The 22529-nt window shown below is 38.8% G+C and overlaps 1 protein-coding gene across 3 annotated transcripts in view; it reads right to left on the bottom strand.

Annotated features, from left to right (window-relative positions):
• Positions 1-17925, bottom strand: part of CPSF6 (cleavage and polyadenylation specific factor 6) — a 33618-nt gene extending 15693 nt beyond the window's left edge. For 2 of the 3 annotated variants that reach the window (XM_082666062.1, XM_082666063.1), the window contains exons 1-6: positions 17815-17925; positions 9760-9969; positions 8004-8107; positions 3335-3480; positions 2264-2437; positions 1069-1573 (exon numbers count right to left, since the gene is read on the bottom strand). In XM_082666062.1, coding sequence (XP_082522188.1) covers positions 1069-1573; positions 2264-2437; positions 3335-3480; positions 8004-8107; positions 9760-9969; positions 17815-17874 — 1199 coding nt within the window. In that variant the 5' untranslated portion in view covers positions 17875-17925. Of the gene's footprint in view, positions 1-1068; positions 1574-2023; positions 2135-2263; positions 2438-3334; positions 3481-8003; positions 8108-9759; positions 9970-17814 lie in introns of all 3 variants that reach the window. The other variant, XM_082666061.1, reaches the window with a different exon arrangement.
• Positions 17926-22529: the final 4604 nt, after the last annotated feature.

The raw sequence follows: 22529 nt of genomic DNA, 5'->3' as shown, positions 1-22529 counted from the left end.
TTAAACTGTCAAACCAAACCACCTAACCCACCCCTATACACTGAGTGGACACTTAATAGGTAGTTGGCTCACTGAAATTAAGCTGAACAGGAGAAAAGTTGTGCTACCTTCCTAGTTATAACGTTTTTCAAAAGAAAACGAAGCAATTTTGGCAGTCACATAAAGACACAAGCTCTATGGTAAGTAACTGTCAGGAGACTTTGTTTACAACATCAAATTTATTTCCCTGGCCCTGTGCAACTGTATGGAATTAGGCAGATGCTCAAATCCATCCCTGCAGAACACTGTCAGACAAAACAAAATACAAAGTCATTCAACAGTGATAGTTAAAGAATATAAAATCAAATGATAAACTCAAAAGAAACTGAACGGGGCAAATTCAAGTAGTTCTTAGAGATTAATCTCTAGATTATGATTTGAGTATGGATAGCTTTAAAAGTATTTTGAAAGGGGGCTTAGGGATCACTTAGTTCCACCGTGACTTCCATGCAGCTTTTTTCTAAGGATTGCCATTAACCATTTTAATTTCCATAAAGTCTGTATTTTACAAGTCTTTGTCTACCCAAATATGCTTGTAAATTATTTAATGTTCCCATTTTAATTAAAAGTTAGTAATTCTGCTACTCAGGACTCCTGATAAGCATGAGATAATCAATAGTACCTATCTAATAAACTGACCTAATTCCTAAACCAATGAAGAAACTTTAGCATTCTATGTAATGTCATCAATGGTAAAATGAGATTGACTTTAAAACCTTGAAAATAGCTTAAGGATCCCATTTGCTCGCTTAAATTATCTTTATTAACCTCTTTTAACTTAAAAATGATGAAAACAAAGTGACTTGCCCTAAAATCACATGGCTGTATAAGTGGCAGAGCTGGATTATTCCCAACCCCGTTCAGTATGTTTTTCACCATATCACACTGCTTCTTCTAAGAGAAAACAATACAAAAAATTATGTACCTGGGGAAAAGGTCATGATTTTTTTAAAACTTCACTGACAGAGAAAAATACCTTTTGCAGATCAAATACACCAAGTCTACTTTTATAGATACATACTAACTTACCTTCCAGGAGGCCCATAGTCACCCCTATCATATGGTGGAGGCCGGCCATATGGATCCGTTGGTGGTGGACCCCGGCTATCTGATGTAGGCATGCCGCTGTTAGTTGGTGGAGGAAAGAAAGCGGGGTTCACATGTGGAGCTGGTGGTGGGGCACCTGGAGGTGGTCCAGGAAGATGCGGAGGAGGAGCGAGTGTAAGGGGTGGCCCAAGAGGGCCAGGTGGGCGAGGTGGAAAGGGGCCTGGAGGTGGAGGTGGTCCCTGTTGTGGAGGTGGTGGACCAGGAGGGGGGCCGTAGCCTGGAACTGGAGGTGGAGGCCCAGGAGGAAGCGGACCCAATGGAGGCTGCCCAAAAGGTTGTCCAGGAAAAAGAACTGGTGGTGGAGGGCGATCTCCTCGATTAGGAGGCCCAGCTAAAGGAGGAGGCAGAACCTGACCAGGAGGTGGAGGACCTGGTGGACCGGGTGGGCCTGGAGGACCTAAGGGTGGACGTGGTGGAGTCTGTCCAGCTATAGAATAAAGGGGAGAGAGAGAGAGAGAGAGAGAGAGAGAAAAACACTTCAATAAGGCAGTTTATCTTCACGCCAAAATTATACTTTTAAAGCGTAACTCATAGACCAAGACTCTTTCTCTTTAAATGCAACCCATATGGTAAATGCTACACTAACAATTACAAAGGTGAAGTTTATCCTTACACATTTAGCTAGCTCAATTTATGCTTAAGAAAAACTACTGAAACAAAAACTTTAATAGATTACATTGCTTAGAGATAGTTTCCACCTTTCAGCGTACACACACTTCTTACAGTGAAATCACCCACCTTATAGTCTACTCTGATGCCAAGCTAGAAAGTGAAACAAGGAAAAATGGTCTTGAAAGGATTTTTTAAGAGGTAAGAAAATAAGACGGATGTAAATATTCTATATATAAGTCAAGCAAGTTTGGAGAAAAATAAAGACCTTTTAGGCCAAAAATGGGTATTTCCTCTATGCTGTGCCCCATATGCCATGGAATCCTAGTTTCCAGGAACAAAGGCCGAGTTCCTTTAACAAGATGCTTGATCAAATTTCCTGGATTCCAAAAATAGCATAACAAGGAGAGTAAGTCACATTAATAATGCATTACTTGAAAAAGAGAGAAAAGGAAAAGAGGTATTAGGTAGACACATTTTATCCATGGTAATTTAAGAAAAATTTTACCTGGAAAAGGTGGAGGTGGCCCTCCTGGTCCTGCTGGCCCAGGAAATCTGTCCCCACCAGGAACAGCCCCTGGAAAACGGGCCCGTCCTCTACCACCTTGTGGAAAGGCTGCACGTGAACTGCCTCCCGGAGGACCAGCTTTACCTTCCCCAGACATTTGTCCTGACTGTGTAGCTGCAAATATCCAAATACTCATAAATAGCATTTATTAAAATAGCTGATACATAACCACTGTTAGATATTAGAAACAACTCTATTTCAAAGTTCATTTACACTATATACTAACTTGCAGATGCCTTGGGCCTGTCCAAACTACATGAGAAGTACCAGTTTAGGAAAACATTCATATCTATTTAAGCTCTTTTGAAGCCTCAAAAGATCCAGGCTTAAATGCATTTCCAATAAGCAAACATGAGTTACTTTCAAAAAACCAGTACTCTGCAGCGGCCAAGACCAAAATTCTCCAACAGAAATCTAAATGTCAGTAAGTATAAATCATTTAAATTTTGTAACATTCGTCAGTTGAGTGTTAAGTGCTAGAACACTGAAACAACCACTTGAATTTCTGTTAATTGCCTGATCATCCATTTATCTCTTTAAGTGATAACATTTGTAAGTGTATAATGGCAAATCTTCTCTATAGCCACTTTACTAAGTAGTGAAAGGTCTTGGTGCTAAGCAGAAAATCAACAAATACTTTCTGATTATCAATGGTTCCTCCCCCACCATAACAGACACCCACATAACTTTCCTTCAATCTAAGGATTAGAATGTAGTTTCTTCCTTTTTTTACGATGGGAATGACAGGGCTACAGAACTTGCACACTGTTGTATAATGCTGGGTCTGTGACATCTAGAGAAAAACGGGAGTAGGTTCCCAGTACACGGGACCAGTCATAATCGGTAATTTAAATTAAATTCAAAGCATGGACTTTCTAAAATGGATTCTCCAATGAACTAAATACTAACTATAAATATTAAGATGACTTCTCCAATATAACATCTAACAAATGCTAGCAAGATTAGTTAAAATGTACAACTTTTAATAAAAGCCTTTGAGGGGTTGCTTACTTTTCCTGGACTGCATTTCAAATTGACTCAGGAACTGTTTATTGCATGGAGTTACAACAGGATTCTGACCATGAAGTTCTCTTTTAGGCAACAGATCCATTAACTTTTTTGAGGATGCTTCAGATCCAACACCAACAAGGGCAAACCTAAAAGATGTTTAAAGGGGTGTGGGTAGAAAGTGAGGAGGGATTAACTGTTATTACTCTTATTAAAAAGGAAATGGTCTGAATTTAATTTTACCTAAGAAAACGGAAAATATTTCTTAGAAATATACAAAGCTCACACTTTGATCTTTAACTTTTTTTTATAACAACACATCACACTACCTACTCACTTTAAGTGTATAGAATTCAGTGGTTTATTTTTTTTAGCATATTCAGAATTTTACAAACATCACCACAATCAATTTTAAAAACAATTTTCATCACTCAAAAAACTCCCCATAACTGTTAGCTGTCACTCCATTTCTTCCCATCCTCCAACCCTAATGAATCACTAATCCACATTCTGTCCCTACAGATTTGCCTATTCTGGACACTTCATATAAATGGAATTATACAGTATGTGGTCTTTTGTGATTGGCTTTTTCCACTAAGTGTAATGTTTTCAAGGTTTATGCATGTTGTAGCATGTGTCAGTGCTTAATTCCTTTTCATGGCTGAATAATATTTCATTATATGGATATACCACATTTCCCAAAAATTGACAGACATTTGGGTTGTTTCCACTTTTTTCATTATCATGAATAATGTCACCATGAAAAGATGCTCAATATCATTAGCCAACAGGGAAATGTAAATTAAAACCACAATGATACCATTTCACATTCACTAACCAAAAAGACAATTAACAAGTGCTGGTGAGGATGTGGAGAAAACTAGAACCCACATACACTGATGGAAAATGTAAAGTAGTGCAACCACTTTGACAAACATCCCGGCAGCTCCTTAAAAGGTTAAATACAGAGTTAAAAATACAATCCAATAAATCTTCTCTCCTGGGAGTTCCCTGGTGGTCTGTCTAGTGGTTAGGACTTGGCGCTTTCATTGCCGTGGCCCAGGTTCAATCGCTGGTTGGAGAACTGAGATCCTGCAAGCCTCATGGCAGAAAAATAAATCTCCTCGTGCATACGTGTACCTAACAGAATTGCAAATACATGTTCACATAAATTGGTACATGAATATTCACAGGGGCATAATTTATAAGAAAAAAATGGAAACTATAAATATTTATAAATTTAACTTCTTTCACTAAATATTTGTCTGTCTATATGAAAGGGTGGTTCTGGAACAGTGCCAAATCATATGGGGACTACAGTGTAACCTATCTTTTTTTTCACATGCTATGCTGATGTTATTATTTATCAGTATTATTACAGAGTTCCCTGTTTACACAATTAACATAAATAAATCAGGTATAATGTATTGGACCAATAATAAACTTCCCCCCAAACAAGACAAAAAAAGTTAATAGTGCAATTTAACCTATTGTTGGCTCCCAGAGAATTTGCACCTTAGAATGAAGAAGAAATGGGATGCTTAGTACAGTTTCCACAGTCAGATCTCATCTCCATGTGCTTCTCAAAGTATGAGTAGCTCACTTTGCTTATGATAATCTATCTAGTGTTTAAAAATACAAAATTATTTTTCAAAATTAACATTTTATAAAACAGCCCCAAATTCAAGCTATTTAATCAAGTAGTAGCAGTGGTAGGAGATATAATAACAGTGTAACCTATTTAGATGAAAGAAACAATTTCCTTAAAAAAAAAAAGAAAATATATGCTCATGCAAAAACTGGTATATGAATATTCATAGGGGTCTTATTCATAATAGCAAAAATGGAAACAACCCAAATGTCCACCAAATGATGGATGGGATTTTTAAAATGTGGTGTATCCACATGGTGGAATATTATTTAGCTATAAAAAGAAATTAAGTACTGACACATGCTACAACATGATGAACCCTGAAAACATTATGCTAAGTGTAAGACGCTAGTCACATGGGACCACATTCTTTATGATACCATTTCAGAATAGGCAAATCCAGAGACAGATTGCTAATGCATATGGGATTTCCTTTGGGGGTGATTAAATATTCTGGAATTAGACAGTGGTAATGGTTGTATAACTTTATAAATAAACTAAAACCCACTGATTTGAAGACTTTATAATGATGAATTTTATAGTATGTGAATTATATCTCACTAGGAAAAATAAAGTTAAAATAGAAAAAGAAAATGAATGAGCGTCAACTCACAGTTATACAATATTCTAAATTATTCTCAGAAGGACTCTTAGGAGCCTTTTCTCCCTGGTATTCAAAATTGTCCTTTGGGACTTCCCCGGTGGCCCACTGAATAAGACTCCGTGCTCCCAATGCAGGGGACCCAGGTTCGATCCCTAGTGGGGGAACTAGAGCCCACACGCACGCCGCAACTAAGAAGCCTCCATGTCGCAACTAAGAAGCCTGCCTACTGCAACTGAGTCCGCATGCGGCAACGAAGATCCCACATGTCACAACTAAGACCCAGCACAGTCAAAATTAATAAATAAATATTTTTTAAAAAACTAGATCCTTGGGGCTTCCCTGGTGGCACAGTGGTTGAGAGTCCGCCTGCAGATGCAGGGGACATGGGTTCGTGCCCCGGTCCGGGAAGATCCCACATGCTGCAGAGCGGCTGGGCCCGTGAGCCATGGCTGCTGAGCCTGTGCTCTGCAACGGGATAGGCCACAACAGTGAGAGGTCTGCGTACCGCAAAAAAAAAAAAAAAAAAAAAAAAAAAAAAAAAAAACTAGATCCTTGGGGTTCCTGGTAGTGCAGTGGTTGAGAGTCCGCCTGCCGATGCAGGGGACACGGGTTCGTGCCCCGGTCTGGGAAGATCCCACATGCCGCGGAGCAGCTGGGCCTGTGGGCCATGGCCGCTGAGCCTGCGCATCCGGAGCCTGTGCTCCACAACGGGAGAGGCCACACAGTGAGAGGCCCGCGTACCGCAAAAAAAAAAAAAAAAAAACTAGATCCTTGGTCAAAAAAGTCTGCTGTCTGATTCAAGATTATCTTGGGTCACAACATTTAGAAATAATTTAATTAATTCACTAATTTAACAAACATTTATTGAGCACCACCTCCTATATCCCAGGCACCATTCTAGGGTTAGGGATACAACAGTGAGCCAAGCTCTTATGGAGGTTACAATCTAAACCTAGTAGGAGACAAGACAATAAACGAGTAAAATACATCATAAGAAAAACTAAAAAAAGGAAACAGTGATGGGGGCAGAAGGTCTTGCATAGGGTGGCCAGGGAAGGGAACTCAAGCAAAATCCTGAATGAAGTGAAAGATCCCAAATGTTGACATTTTGGGAAAAAATAAACCAAAAAGAAGAAACAGTGTAAAGGTCTTAAGTAGCAATGTGTTTGAGGAACATCAGAGACTAATGTGGCTGAAGCAGCATAGGGAAGGCAAAGAGTAGTAGGAGATGAGGTCAGAGAGGTAGTGGGGAAACTGGTCTTAGTGCCTTGTAGGCCACAGTGAAGATTCTGGGTTTTACTCTGAATAAAATAGATAACCATTAGAAGATTCTGAGCAGGCAAATATTGATGTCACTTTTTTTCAACTTCTGCTATGTGTCATGTATATAGACTGTAGAGAATCAGAGTGAAGGCAGGAACACCACGCAGGAGGCTATTACAGAAGTTCAAGTAAGAGAGAACAGTGGCTCGGATCAGGTAGTAGAAGTGAAGTTCATGAAAAGCAGTCAGACTCTGTACGTATTTTGAAAATATTCCTAGTTACTGAAAACTGGCATATTAAACAATATAAAGTAAGTACATTAAGCATATTTTTTACTTTATTATTCTGCATCTAGCAAATTACCTTTTAAAAAGTCAAAAATCTGAACCTAAAGATTTATATAAAACGAAGCCTGCCACAACATTATTTATAATAGGCAAAAACTGGAAACCCAAATAACCAAAAATTAGAATGGTAAAATAAATTACAGTAGCATACAAGGTATGATGGAAAGAACTTAATACATTAGGGAAGATGTATGTTTAGTGTTAAATATTTGTTTTACTCCGTGTATCAAATACATTATAAAACCTGAGTTGTAATCCTATTGTTTTTGCAGTAAAAATTTAAAAACCTGAAAGTATGTTCACTAAAATATCAAGAGCGATCATCTATGGATGATGAGATTGTGGCTTTTTATTTTCTTACGTTTCGACATCTGTATTTTATAATGATCCCGTAATGATCCTACCTCATTTGTGTAGTTTAATAGTTTAAAAAAATAAAGCAAAACATCCATGTTACATTATTCTTCAGTTGCCCATCTTCCACTATCCCTTAATTACAGGGATAGCAATGCTTCTTCAAACTGTTATTTCAAAAATCATTTCAACCACAGATGGAGAAAATTCAGGAAAACTGGAAAAGAGACCTAATCTATCTACACTCCCAGCTCCACTAGTTTTAGTGAGGTAGATCATAGGATACATGAAATGAGTATGAATCTTTGTCCAAGAACCTCCTGACAATGTAGAAATAAAACATCCTACACATGTGTAGTTAGCATTAACTTCAAGGAAAGTTACCCCCAAAATTGTAATCACTAGCTACTAACTTCCATTAGGGAAAAAAAAGAATTAAAACAAAATTCTTACCCCTTTGACTGGCCATTTGCCCGATTTTCAAAAAATTTTATCTCCAAAATATCATTTACGCCCAAAGAATGAACTGCTTCAGTTAAGTCTTCATCTGTTGTCCACTGCAAGATATTTCCCCCTCATTAACCATCAAAACATATCCAAGATTTTTATTGTTTCCATTTATTTTTTAAGGGTAAACTCAGGATAAACAAGACAAAATGCTCAGTGCAAATTAAGTACAATTACTGCCAGTCAGCCTTCAATTTTTAAATAGCACAAAAGCACCTGAGGATATAATTTTATCCCTTGATAAGAGTTTTGGAAATTAGAAGCTACATACCCTTAGAGAGAACATAGATTTTTTTTTTTTTTAACTCTTAATGAGTTTTTGGTCTCTTCCAGCTTTCAACTGCTACAACTTTAAATTTTCAATAAAACCAATGTCACTTGTCACTTCTTTTCCTTAAAGGAAATTATTTGGGGAAATAAACTCCATCTTATGTTTCAATGCAAGATGGAAAAAAACAAAACAAAACAAAACACCTAACATGTATTGAGTACCTACCATGTACTTTATATCAACTATTTAATTCTTAAAACATAAAAGTCCTATATCACTCCCATTTTACACATGGGATAGAGAGGTTATAGAGAGGTTAAAGAGCTTTTCCAAGGTTATAAAACTAACATATGTAAAAACTAAGATTCAGAGGCTTACTTAGCAACCATACTCTTCATAACTACATTGCTACTGTCTCCAATATTTAAAAATTGCTCAGGGGCTTCCCTGGCGGTCCAGTGGTTAAAACTTTGCCTTCCAATGCAGGCGGTGTGGGTTCAATCCCTGGTTGGAGAACTAAGATCCCACATGCCTCAGAGCCAAAAAACCAAAACATAAAACAGAAGCAATACTGTAACAAATTCAATAAAGACTTTAAAAATGGTCCATATCAAAAAAAAAAAAAACCCAAAAAACTTAAAAAGAAAAATTTCTTCAGACTGGGTAGTGGGAGATAGATCAATTAGTTTTTTTAAAATGTAAACATTTAAAAATAAAATGCTATTAAGGAAATGGAACAGTAACAAGTTTTCATTTCTAGACAACTAAAAAATTTTCAATTATGTGTAACAAATGTTTCTAAGTAGAGATGCAAAAATTCTATAGAACTATTTTAGTAAATATTTAAGATTTAATACTAATAAAATATAGATAACACTGAACATCCAGCTAATGAAACTCCCAACCAATAATAATCCTACAGTCTCATAAATAACCCAAATTAAAATACAATGTACATAGCAGCATTTCCATAAATCAGATTTCAAATTTATGAGCAAAAATGAAACTCAACACGTCTGTAGTATGATTTAGATAATGAAAACTCTTAAAACCAGGAGTTGTACTGTGTTTCTCTCCTGCACTTCTGAATCTTGGTTTGAGACCTTTATGTGAGCATTTTTCTTTGTAAAACTGGGATAGCTGAAGTGTAGGAGTAGTAAAATAAAAAGAATTGATTTGAAGATAAAATCGAACTATATTTAACTGGAATCTCTACCAAAACAAGTTGAATGTCTACAAAATTCAGAACTAGAAGATTTGGAATTTACGATATTTTAAAGGTACTTGTATTTCCCTCCTCGTTGCATAAGCAAGCATGTAGAACCAATCTAGTAACTTCAAATTCTTATTTTATAAAACTGGAGAAAACCAACTACTGAAGCAGTTTGAAATCAATCACCTATGCTTTTATTCATATGTTAAGTCACTTACCCATGTTAGATTTCCAATATATAATGCAATTCTCTTTCCAGTATATGTATAGACAACATTTGGTGCTGCTCCTTTACCCACATCATCACCAACAGTTGGTGGGAGAGTATCCATGTAATCCCGATCTTCTGGGGCATCTCCATTATTTGCAGATGGAGAGATGACATCATCATACAAATCTATCTGATCATGCCCACCATATTCAGCTTCCTGAGATACAGAAATAATGCTCTAGATTATACAATAGTTAGACTACTACTAAACAGATTTGAATGCAAATTCATTCAACTATTTTGTTTTAAACATTTGGTAGAAGACAGAAACAGCCAAAGATCTCAGTACAAATCTTTTCACTTTATGCCACAGACGTATTCTTCTTGAACAGTGCCTATAAAGCGAATTTCTATACAATCAATCCTATTTTCCCACCGATATTTATTATAATACAGGAAATAACATTCCTCTAGGAATAGAATAACATGTAGACAAAATAAAGTAATAATAAAAAACTTTCCATGGAAATAAAATACTCTAAAAGTAACAACACATGAATACAAATAGATGGGCTTACATTTTTTTGACACAAAAATATCACAAAAATCAGAGCCATTACAAATATTTTAATATTTAACAGAAAAATACAACTATTGTTTTCTTTGGTATTCAGTATCTTGCTTCCCAACTCTGAAAGCTATTAGTTTTAGAGAAAGCATAGTGAGCTAAGCCATAGGAAAGGGATAAAGAAATGTGGGTATGTAAATGATTCCGTATGTCACAACAAATGAACAGGGGAAAGAGAAACAATAAATAAAACACAGGTTAAACTATCCAAATTAGTATCTATTAATAGTTTCATTATTCTCCATCAACAAAGAGTTAATGCTTACCTGACTTCTTAGTCAATTGGCAAAAGATATCTACATAGCCAAGAGAAAAGGGATACGAACAAGGATCTAGTAAAGCTTTGCCATTGTCAGCAGCAGAATTAAAGCAATGCTAGTAGATGCCACTTACATGCCCAAGTGATATGCAAGTAAGAGGTAAACGAAAAAAAAGCAAATATGTGAACAGGAGAAAAATGGAAAAATAGGGTTCAATCTGTAAATAAGCACAAGAAAAATGAAATGCAGGTACTGGCAGAACACTGAACACCATTTAAATTGCCTTTGGTAACAGTTACTGGGCCACAGGCTTGACTAGCCAGTATCAGAGGAAAAGTTCTATTTTTATCTTCCTCCCTTTCCACCGCCAAGTACCTAGATGGATGTGAACTATTTTATTCTTATGAGGTAGAATATTTGAGATAATAAGGGAAGAGAGGCAATTACACTTAGGAAATAATAAACTTAGAGTTCAGACATAACTCATATCATCTCCATTAATACAATTCACTAAGGATGAATACAAATGGCACATAAGGAAAAGCTAATAGTTTTAGGGACTATTATATGGATAAAGAATGACACAGAGAAGATATTTGTGATGACTGTGAACAGATCAACAAAATATTTTTATTATAGGCCCCAAGGGAACATGGCTGTTGTTTTGTTATTCAGAAGGGAGCCAGAAAAAGATTTTTTAAAAAAGAAACAGAAAAAGAAGAAAAAAATCTAGAAGGGGAAATACCACTTATAACGCATAGCCAAAGGGACCTGAAATTTGTAAAGTCATTCAGGTAACCTTCTGCATAACGAAGTTATCCAATTTACTGATTATGTAACAGAATCTCTACATAACATTGTTAACCACGTTGAATGTCTGTAACATTTAACAAGGAACAAAAATCTCAAGGTAAGTCAGAGAACAAAACCATCATTAGCAATGGGCAGAAACTAAGACCACAAGTCACTGAATAATGCCATAATTTTGTTTGTACAACAATACCAAAATAACCTTTGAGAACTGAGTTTTCAAAAACCAAGCAACATGATCAAATCGCAGTGATAGCAAAAATTAGAAAAAAGAAGGGTGAGTTTTGTTATGAAGTTTCAGTGTAGCTGAAGCTTCAGGTGGCATGGCTGCAGCAGTGATTCCACACTTAAGATACTAAAAACCTTCCCGCAAGGGGTAGTGGGCACTTTAGACTCTTTGGCAATCCAGTTCTGTACATCAAGTAGAATTATTATTACTATTATTCAAAAGGAGTTGTGTTTCCATCCTCCTCAGCAGAGACTATAATCACACTATATGGTCTGAGGGAGAGTAAAAGAGAATGCAAGGGTTATTAATAGCAGCACTAAAATAAAAGTATTTAGATTTACACTTTCATGGAACAGGTTAACACAACATGATTTTTCATTAGTTGTAAATCTAGGAAAATGTTCACATAAGTAGACATCATTTACAAGCATAATTGCAGCTACACTAACCTGGTGAATCACCATGACTTACTATTTTTGTCCATCCACGAATTCCTATGTTGACACCAACCAATTTTCCATACTGATATGATTCTACCAATATTTAGGATCAGCCATTTTGTCTGGTAGCTGGACTGCTTCCAATTGGTTGAAGTATGATGCTAATTGAGACCATGGTCCTGGGGTTTGATCTCCATGTGGACTAGTTAGCTTCGCTCAGTTCCAAGGCCACAGCCTGTACTTCTAGCCCCAATGGTATGCATTTGGACTTGGTGAAAAAATATTAATGAATCTGAATACATTTGCCACCATTACTAAAATGCAACTCAAAACACATACTCTTCTGTAATATCAGTAATCTTCCTTTTCAGCTTTAGCATATCACACCTATCCTCCAGATTAAGGAAAAAAAAAAAAAATATATATATATATACACACACAGAACACATCCTACTTTCTGTTCCCACTCTAAAAAGGGGGAAAACGTGCACATTCAGAAATTATGGAAAATGTATATCATGGGTCACAAATAAAGAAGGTGAGCTCTGAAAGTCTATTGGACAAACTTTGTCAAAGAGAGATAGCCCACAGTGTCAAGTTCTACTATGTAGTCTTTTTGATTATTACCATTAGGAAATTTTAATGGCATTCAAAAACAACAAAAAATAATCAACATTACGCCTCTAATTATTTTAGATACCAAATACTGCCCAATTGTAACTATCTACTTTTCATAGCAGCTAATCACCAATAGAGCTGTACATTATATATAAATTCCAGTAGGCAACAGCTCTTAGGGTTTGTTAAAAAATCCACTAAGTTATTTCATTCCCTACATTCTAATTACTATAATCATTTTAAAGGCAAGGTATCCTTTCAAGATTGTACACTTCAAGATTATGTTCCTCATGATATATGAGTAGCTGTTGCCCAGTCAGAGAAAACACTTAAATTAAGATGGATAGTAAAATAACCAAAATTCAATCAGCTCCTTTTAAAAGCAGTGTTTCTCAACCTTTTTTTCATTATCATTAACCCCTCCCTCCAAAGAATTATTTTTTAGACATACTTTCCCTAATCACCTCCCATAAAATTTTCATGTCACAGATATACTGTATACCATTATTGGGATGACTGTGGTATAGTTGTACTATATTTTCACTCTCCCTGATAGGCCCAAGACTGCTTTTGGTGGTCCTAAAATTGTATTAATACCACTCCTGCATTCTATGATACTACCACTAATGGCACAGCAAAGGCCACTTGTTCAAAATCTTCGCAGTAAAAAAAAAAAAAAAAAAAAAAAAAAGGAAATTTAATAGTCATTTCCATTTAGAGAAATATAGCAGGGGGAAAGGTTTTATTTTGCATTTACAAAATGTATTCTATACCATGGAAGAGAATATAATATACCAGCACATAAAATCCAACAGCAAATAATCTAATAAATATTTATCTTTTTAAAATACTTCACTTTCTGATTTTGTCTATGTTTCAAGTAGATATTAAAATTAGTTTGTAATCCCTGTAAAAAGCTCAACTAATGGTAAGGAAGCCAACTTGGTACTAAAAATATGCCACATAAACCACAAAGTGGGCAACTGAATGAACTATTCATAAATAATAAAACTGAGTAAGAAGAGTTCCAGCTCCCCTAAACATTTCTTCTATCCAAGTTTCTGAATCAATCTCTACCTACCTCAGTTTCCACCTTACAAGCCTTATCTTAGAGGGTTCTCTATTCAACATAAATTTATCAGAAATAAGATTTCACTGATATTTGCCTAATAAACTTATTTTCCAAAATTAGCTAGACATTGGCTATAGTAGATACACAATAACTAAATATAAACTATAACGACTCATGATATAAAGACAAGTAGAGTTATAAGCATGTCTAGGTCTCTAGCTTCCAAATGAATTTTTTCCCACTACCTATATACATTTTCATTTTAAAGTTGGATGGTCAGATTACTAAGTGAGCACTGCTATCAGTGACCTACCACCAGGTACATCAATAACTAAATGCCACATTAAGAGCTTTTGCTCCCCAAACAAGCAAAATACACACTATTTCAACGCACCCAGCATAAGCTTTCCTGAAGTTCATAGAATCTGACTTTCCTCTCCTCTGCCAACAAAAATTCTACAGATAAAGATACACATAAAGGAGTGGTTTCTATAACACATGACCTGTCAGTGTTATATTTATGTATGTGTCTCCCAATCCCACTACAGCGTACTCTAAGGACAGACTATCTAAACTTTGTATCCTTCCTTGTTGGCATATAACAAATACTCAAGATATATTAAACAATTGAGTTAAAAAATTTAATTTAGTTTTGGTCAAAATAAAAATCTATAATTATTAAATATTAGGCTAGTAACTACTACTTTCAAGTACAAATCCCAGTTCAAACTGAATTGATACACACTATAGAGGCTGAAACCACCCACTTTCTTCTCAACTCCAAATCCAAGGTAGAGGTTTGGAAGTTCAAATTCTTCCACTGGAGCAACTGTTCTCAATTTGGTTGGTTACATGCAAAGACCTTCAACTTAAGAACTAAAAGAGCAGCTATAAGGAATAGTTGAGTCCCTTGTGCCTTCTCCCTTTCTCCAATTTCATTCTTCATTCTCCATTCTTAATTCATCTGGTGAAGAAAGGAACTATTCTATAGTTTCACTAACTTTTTCTCACACCATATCCAAATGAAAGTTTCTTCTAAGACAGCAGAATATCTCATATTTTGAAATAGGTTTATTATACTGTTCTTTACCAAAACACACATGGAAAAAAAAGCATCATAAAAGTATGACCATTTAAAATTTAAAAAAATGAAAAATACATGTATTACAAAGAATTTCAAAGCATACTGTGCAATTAAAACTACAGCTCACATTGAAGAACAAAGATTTTTTTCAAATGTTTACAGCAGTTTAGAAGCCAAAGTCATAACCCGTTATACTTAGCAAAACATTTTACTCAACTACAACAAAATAAAGAGTCATAGTTGGGACTTCCCTGGTGGCGCAGTGGCTAAGAATCCGCCTGCCAGTGCAGGGGACACGGGATCAAGCCCTGGTCCAGGAAGATCCCACATGCCGCGGAGCAGCTAAGCCCGTGCGCCACAACTACTGAGACTGCGCTCTAGAGTGCCGCAACTACTGAGCCTGCGCTCTAGAGCCTGTGCTCCGCAACAAGAGAAGCCACGCTCACCGTAACTAGAGAAAACCTGTGTGCAGCAACGAAGACCCAACACAGCCAAAAAAAAGTCATAGTTTACTACAGCAACCAGCAGAAGTAATGTCAGTGCAAAGTAAGAGTGCAAAATAAAACAATCAATAATAATTTTGTAGTTGCCTCTAATTCTGATAAAATTTCAGATAAATATTTCAATGATAGTAACATTATTAAAAATGAAGGATGAACCTTAAAACCCACCAACTATCCTTATGTGGCCATATTTTAAACAGGAATTACCACAGCAAACAGATTACAAAGGCCAGTGATATGCAAAATAATAACAAAAACAAAGTCTCTTTAATCCCATTAACCGATTGAAAAGTATAAATATCTTTCTAGTAATAATCATGCAACTATGTGTGAAATATAATACTATATGTACAAATCAACAAAAAGTTACATTTTTAAAAGAACCCTTTAAAGCAGTTCCTCATCAGGGTCACAGAATTTTAACCTCTTCTTACCTCCTGCTCAGTCAGCACTAGTTGCTGCACAGGGATAAGCAAGTATCACTACATCCAGCTATACAGGTTAGAGAAATGCCCATTCCAAATTAAACAGGCAAAAGCCTAAAAAATATTTAATTAAAATGTTCTGAAGAAAGCTCAACTTCTAAAATTGTAGCCCAATTCTTCCTTTATTGTGGGTAGAAAGACAAAGCACATATATTTTCTTGTAAGAAAGCTAATGAAGACTGTCTTGAACATTTAACTCTTCCTTTACTTCCAGATATGGACCCCTTTTCGATGGAATGTTACACTTATTTGATAAATAAAAGGAAAAGAAATTTCCTGAGAAGTCTTTGTCTACTGACCTTAAAAAAGGATTAGAATCTGACTCTGTTTAGCACTCAAGGTAATTTTCTAAACTGTCATTGACACAACTCAGGCATCATATATCCAAAATATAAACACAACAAAAAAGAAAAATTTTTAAACTTAATGTTTGATTACAGTGGGTTACATTTAAATATTCAGTCTTTAACGGAGTAGGAAACATTTAAAGCTAATTGCATTTTTTTTCTAATATTTAAACCAGGGGCACAATCATCCCTCAAAAAAACCAGAAAAGATTTCTAGCTTTCCCTATTTAAAATAAAATCTTTAGCCCCTAGTCAGAAATAAGATCCTTAATGGAAGGGGGAAAAACCCACAAAAACACATTAACCAGAATTTTACTAAGCTTCTCATATGGACCTGGAAAATATAAGAGATAAAGCGATTAGGTGCACTGCAATTACGCACAATTTAATTTTTTAAATGTGTTACTACATAAAAGGGAGTAGAGATGTGAGCAGTAGGCTTACAGCTTAAACGTCACTACTCTAGTAACAACCCTTCGCAAGGATGCCCAACATCAGACATCATAGCTCCACAGCTAGTCCTTCTAGGCTACTGTGGCCAGTGAGATACCGGAAAAACCTTGCATTCTCACTTTCTCCAGCCTTTCAAAACCCCTCGGAGGACAGTAAACATTTTGTTTTCGGAAATCGGGTCACAGCTACAATCCTTTATTTTAAAACCAACACCACGTGAATTTCGGGTGATATTCTTTCATCACACCTCTTATCTCTCGGTGAGCTACCGCCTTTTTTTGTTCCATCCAGCCCTCGGGCGTCCAAGTCTCCTTTTCGCCCGGGCCACCTATCTTCACAGGTATTTTCATCACAAAGGCCAAGCACGAACGACTGGGCCTCAAAGGCACTACAAGCCCTGGGCCACCGAGGCAGGGAGGCAGCGAACCGACTTTTTAAACACGAGCCATGGGTCCGAAAGTCAAAGGACTTGTTGCAAACTTGCCCGCCACGAAGCCGCCTTCCCGGAGTGTAAGGGGAGGAGGAAGAAGGCGCCACGCCGAAACCTGTCGCAAACACGAGCAGGAGAGCGCAGGAAGCAGAGCGCGCGGGATACAAAGGGCCGTGAATGCGGCCTTCCATGAGGCGACCGTGCGCCGACAGAGACAAAATGGAGCGACCGGAAGAATCGGAGCCCGAGCGGCAGGGCCGGGGGCGAGACGGCGGCCGGCGCGCGCCCCGCCAGGCTTCCTCCTCGCCCCGGCGGCCGGGGAGGGGGCGCAGGGGCGGCCCGTTCTCCCCCCGCGCACAAGCCGCCCCTCCGCCCAGGCCTAACACGGCGGGAAGCGCCCGCCGGCCGCCGCCAACAATGGGGAGCGAGGCAGCGGAGAGGGAGTGGTCGGCGGCGGCTGCACGGCGGCCCGCGTCCGCGCTCGGGGACCCCGCGGCGGGTGGCGGCGCCTGCCGCCCGCAAGACGACGTGCTAGAACGAGGGGTGAGGGGGCGCCGCGCCTGGGTCGGGCGGCGCGGCCCACAGGCGCCAAGGGCGCACGGGCTGCAGCCGCGGCGGCTCGCGGCCCACGGTGGGCCCCGGGTCCGCATCCCGGCCGCAGCACCGCCTACTTCGGCGGCGTGGGCCCAGGGCCCTCACGTACCTGGTTGAACTCTTCGCCCACATCCGCGTAAATGTCTATGTGGTCCACACCGTCCGCCATCTTCCCTCGGCCTCGGCCGCCGCCGCCGCTACCTCCTGCAGGTCCGCCCGCCGCGGCAGCAGCAGCGGATCTAGCGGCGGGGGCGGGGCGCGCTGCGTCACTTCCGAGGGCTGAGGCGGGGGCGGCAGGGGGCGTGCGTCTGCTCCGCTGCTGCCAGTTCCGCAGGCGGAGAATCAAAACTGCACCTCGGAGGGCACAAGCGGTTTCTTTTGTGTGTCTGGATTAGGCTTGGGGGGCGGGGCGGGGAGGGGCGGGGGTGGTCCCAGTCATTTCCAGAGACTGTGGTTTCACGTTGTCCCTGGTAGACTCAAGCGTTTTGTGATATTTTCATTTCTCGGTTTTTCTTACATTTCTCACAGCCAGGGCTTTTAGAGAGGTGGAAGTTTTATGTCACGATGAAATACAAAGTGTAGCTCCGCTTTCTGTGAGCGCCCAGAGAGGATGTCTCACCCCTGCAACCTCAGAGACCAGCAGAATTTCGTTTGCCTTGTAAACGCTAGTTACCCGTTGATGATTATCTTTAGTTATTTGCATGCTACTTGTGTCATTTGCATGCTGTTTATCTTTCCATCTGTATCATTGGCATCTTCTTCTTTCCTCTCCTCTGCGTCCCACCTCCCCCCACCCCCAACCTTTCATCTCTCTTCATTTGTTTCCTCCTTTGAGCTGCAGTTGGTTTTCCCTGGGATAGTTTAAATGCCTCTAACTTGAATGCGGTCCCCCTCGGACCCACCCTATAAGGTGGAGGTATCTTCAGGCAAGGGCTTCACTCTTAGACTCATAGAATGTCAGAAAACTGGAAAAGGTGTCATTAAATCCAAACATCTTTTACAGTTGAGAAAGGGAACAGAGACCTAAAGAATCGGTTTTTCCTAGTGGCATGGTGGTTGGGTATCCGCCTGCCAATGCAGGGGAGCTGGGTTGGAGCCCTGGTCCGGGAAGATCCCACATGCTGCGGAGCAATTACGCCCGTGCGCCACAACTACTGAGCCTGCGCTCTAGAGCCTGTGAGCCGCAACTACTGAGCCCGTGTGCCACAACTACTGAGGCCAGTGTGCCTAGAGTCTGTGCTCCGCCACCGCAAGAAGCCCGAGTACCGCGACGAAAAGTAGACCTGCCCTTCGCAACTAGAGAAAACCCGTGCACAGCAACGAAGACCCAACGCAGCCAAAAAGAAATAAATCAAATAAATAAATTTATTTTTAAAAAAAGAACCGGGCTTCCCTGGTGGCGCAGTGGTTGAGAGTCCGCCTGCCGATGCAGGGGACACGGGTTTGTGCCCCGGTCTGGGAAAGTCCCACATGCCGCGGAGCGACTAGACACGTGAGCCATGGCCGCTGAGCCTGCGTGTCCAGAGCCTGTGCTCCGCAAAGGGAGAGGCCACAACAGTGAGAGGCCCGCGTACCGCAAAATAATAACAATAATAAATAAATAAAATAAAAAAAGAACCAAAGTGGTTTAACCGGAGTCACGTGGTTAATAAAGAAAGCTTTTGCCACCAATATAGCAGTCCTCCATTAAAGAGGTTTTTAGTTACCTGGGGTCAACTGCAATCCAAAAATATTAAATGGAAAATTCTGGAAATAGACAATTTCTAAGTTTTAAGTTGCTACCGTTCTTAGTAGTGTCAAGGAATCTTTAGCCATCCCACTCCAACCAGCCCTGGAAAAGAATCATCTTTTTGTCTAGCACTTTTTTTTAATGTTTTTTTATTGTGGTAAAAGTCACATAATATAAAACATACCATTTTAACCATATTTAACTGTACAGTTCAGTAGCACTCAAATTGTTGTACAATTCTCACCATCATCCATCTCCCGAATTTTTCACCTTCCTAAACTGAAACTCTGTCCCCTTTAAACACTAACTCCCCATTCCCCCTCCCCACGCCCCTACCCCCTGGCATCTACCAATGCAGTTTCTGACTCTATGAATTTGACTATTCTAGGTACCTCGTATAAGTGGAATCAAACTGTATTTGTCTGCATCTAAAGTATATTGGAATGCATTTTTAAGGTTAACTTAATATATGTCCTGCAGACAGATTGTACCTTTTTTCCCCCTGTGCTGTACAGTAGGCACTCACCAGCCATCTACTTCACACATAGTAGTGTACATACGTCAATCCGAATCTCCCAATCCATCCAACCACCCCTCCCCACTTGGTGTCCGTACGTTTGTTCTCTGCGTCTGTGTCTATTTCCGCTTTGTAAATAGGTTTATCTATACCATTTCTCTAAATTCCACATATGTGTGTTAATACCTATTAGTCCAGGAAAAAACATTGTATACATAGGGGTCAGTACTATCTGCAGTTTCAGGCATCCACTGGGGTCTTGGAACATATCCCCTCAGGTAAGTGGGGACTACCACACTTTATTCAAAGGTGTCTCTCCAGTTTGAAACCTTCTCCCATTCTTTATTTCTTTTTCACCTTTTTTAAAACCCACCAAGTTAGAGTGTGTTTCATAAGATACATACTGCCCAGAAATTATTCATACAATGATAAGCCAAGTGATAACTGTGCTTAATATGGTAGAAAAGCTTGGTTGGAGTCTTAGAGACCAGTCTGGTGATCTGGATACAAATTTCTAGTCAGACACTTTACCAGCTAGATGACCTCCTTCAAGTTACCTATCCTCTCTCATGTTCAATTTCAGAATCTTTAAAATTGGGGTAATAATATTTACCTCACCAAGGTTGAAGGTTGATAGTGGTTTAAATGACATAGTATGAAAAATGCCTATCTGCTTCTGCTTCTTGGAAACACTGATTTCCTTTTTCCTATGGGGCTTCATAGAAAAAAAGAGCCACTCATGATAAAGGGCAAGAGCATTTTTTAGATTGGTAATGTGGTAGGTGCAATAATGGCCCATCATAGAGTTCTACATCCCAATCCCTGGAATCTGTGAATATGTTACCTTACATTCTAAAACAGACTTTGCAGATATGATTAAGTTAGGAATCTTGAGATAGGGAGATTATCCTGGATTTCCTGGTGGGTCCAAAGGAATCACAAGAGTCCTATAAGTGAAAGAGCAAGGCAAGAGTCAGAGGAGAAGTGGGGTAAAAGCAGTTTTTGTTCTTTCAGTACACTTAAAAATCACTCCAAGATTCTGACTTCTATTGCTACCTGTGAAAAGTCAGCTGTTAGCATGACTGTTTTTTTGAAGGTCATTGGAGATTTCCCCCTCTGGCTGCTTTTAAGATTTTTTTCTCTTACACTTTGGTTTTCTGCTCTTTTACTGTGTATGTCTGGAAGTGTATTTCTTTCTTCCTTTCTTTCTTTTTTTAATGAATAAGTGGGATTTATTATAACAAATGCTTTAAATATGAGATTTAAAGTTATTGGAAGTGGATTTCTTTTTATTTATGATGCTTGGAATTCATTGGGCCTCTTGAATATATTGATTGGTGCCTTTCATGAGTTCTGGAAAATTCTCAGACACTATCTCTTCAAATATTGCTTCTGCCCCACTCTTTCTTCTCTCCTATAATTCCAATGAAATGTTTGTTAGATCTTTTCTATCCAATATTTCTCTTACCTTGTCTTTTTAATTTTCCATGCCTTTATCTCCCGCATGCTTTTTTTTTTTTTTTTGCGGTACGCAGGCCTCTCGCTGTTGTGACTTCTCCCGTTGCGGGGCACAGGCTCCGGACGCGCAGGCTCAGCGGCCATGGCTCACGGGCCTAGCCGCTCCGCGGCATGTGGGATCTTCCCGGACCGGGGCACAAACCCGTGTCCCCTGCATCGGCAGGCGGACTCTTAAACACTGTGCCACCAAGGAAGCCCCCCATGCTTCATTTTGAATAGCTTTTATTCTGGTTTATTTTCTGGATTACTAATTCTCTCTCCTATAGTGTTAGATTCATCTGTTGAGCTGTTAATTTTGTTTTTTAGCTTTTTTTTTTAATTTTAGGTTCTAAAATTTCTATTTCATTCTTTTTAAAATCTGTTAGGATCATTTTAATGACATCTTTTTTTTTTTTTTTTGCCAAAACTGTCGATCTTAGGTTTTATCTCTCTGGATATCATAACTGAATCACTTGAAGAAATAATGTGGGACATATGATGATTTTTTTTCCATAGAGGATTTTCATTTTCTTCTGGCATGCACCTGGTGATACCAACAAACCCAGATGATTGGGAATCTTTGGGAGATTGCTTTAGTTTGGTTTGCCCTTACTTCTCAGGGTACTGTCCTTGTGAAGACCAGCCCAAAATATGGTTTACCAAAATCACCACTTTTGACAGGTTCAGAATTATACTTTTGACAGGTCCTAGACTCCATATTTTGTTCCCCTAGATGTCAAAAGTGGAGTTAAAACTCTCAGCCATCTCTTTTGAATCTAAAAATGCCCCCCAGGACAAAAGCACTCTGAATGTGTAGACACTATCCCCTTCTGCTTCTTGGCCAGGTAATTCCTTACTCACTTCCTGGTTAGCTTTTTGATTATTTTATTTTATTTTTAAAAGTAATTTTTATAGCTTTTCATTTTAATTTTTGTTTTTATGGCCATGCCACACAACTTGTGGGATCTTAGTTCCCAGACCAAGGATTGAACCCATGCCCTTGGCAGTGAAAGCATGAGTCCTACACACTGGACCACCAGGGAATTCCCATATACAGTTTTTAAAGGTTACTTTCCATTTA

The sequence above is a fragment of the Grampus griseus genome, assembly GCF_964374135.1.
Source record: "Grampus griseus genome assembly, chromosome: 11".
NCBI lineage: Eukaryota > Metazoa > Chordata > Mammalia > Artiodactyla > Delphinidae > Grampus > Grampus griseus.
Note: the sequence above shows the minus strand (reverse complement) of the source record. Positions and strands in the feature narration are given on the sequence as shown.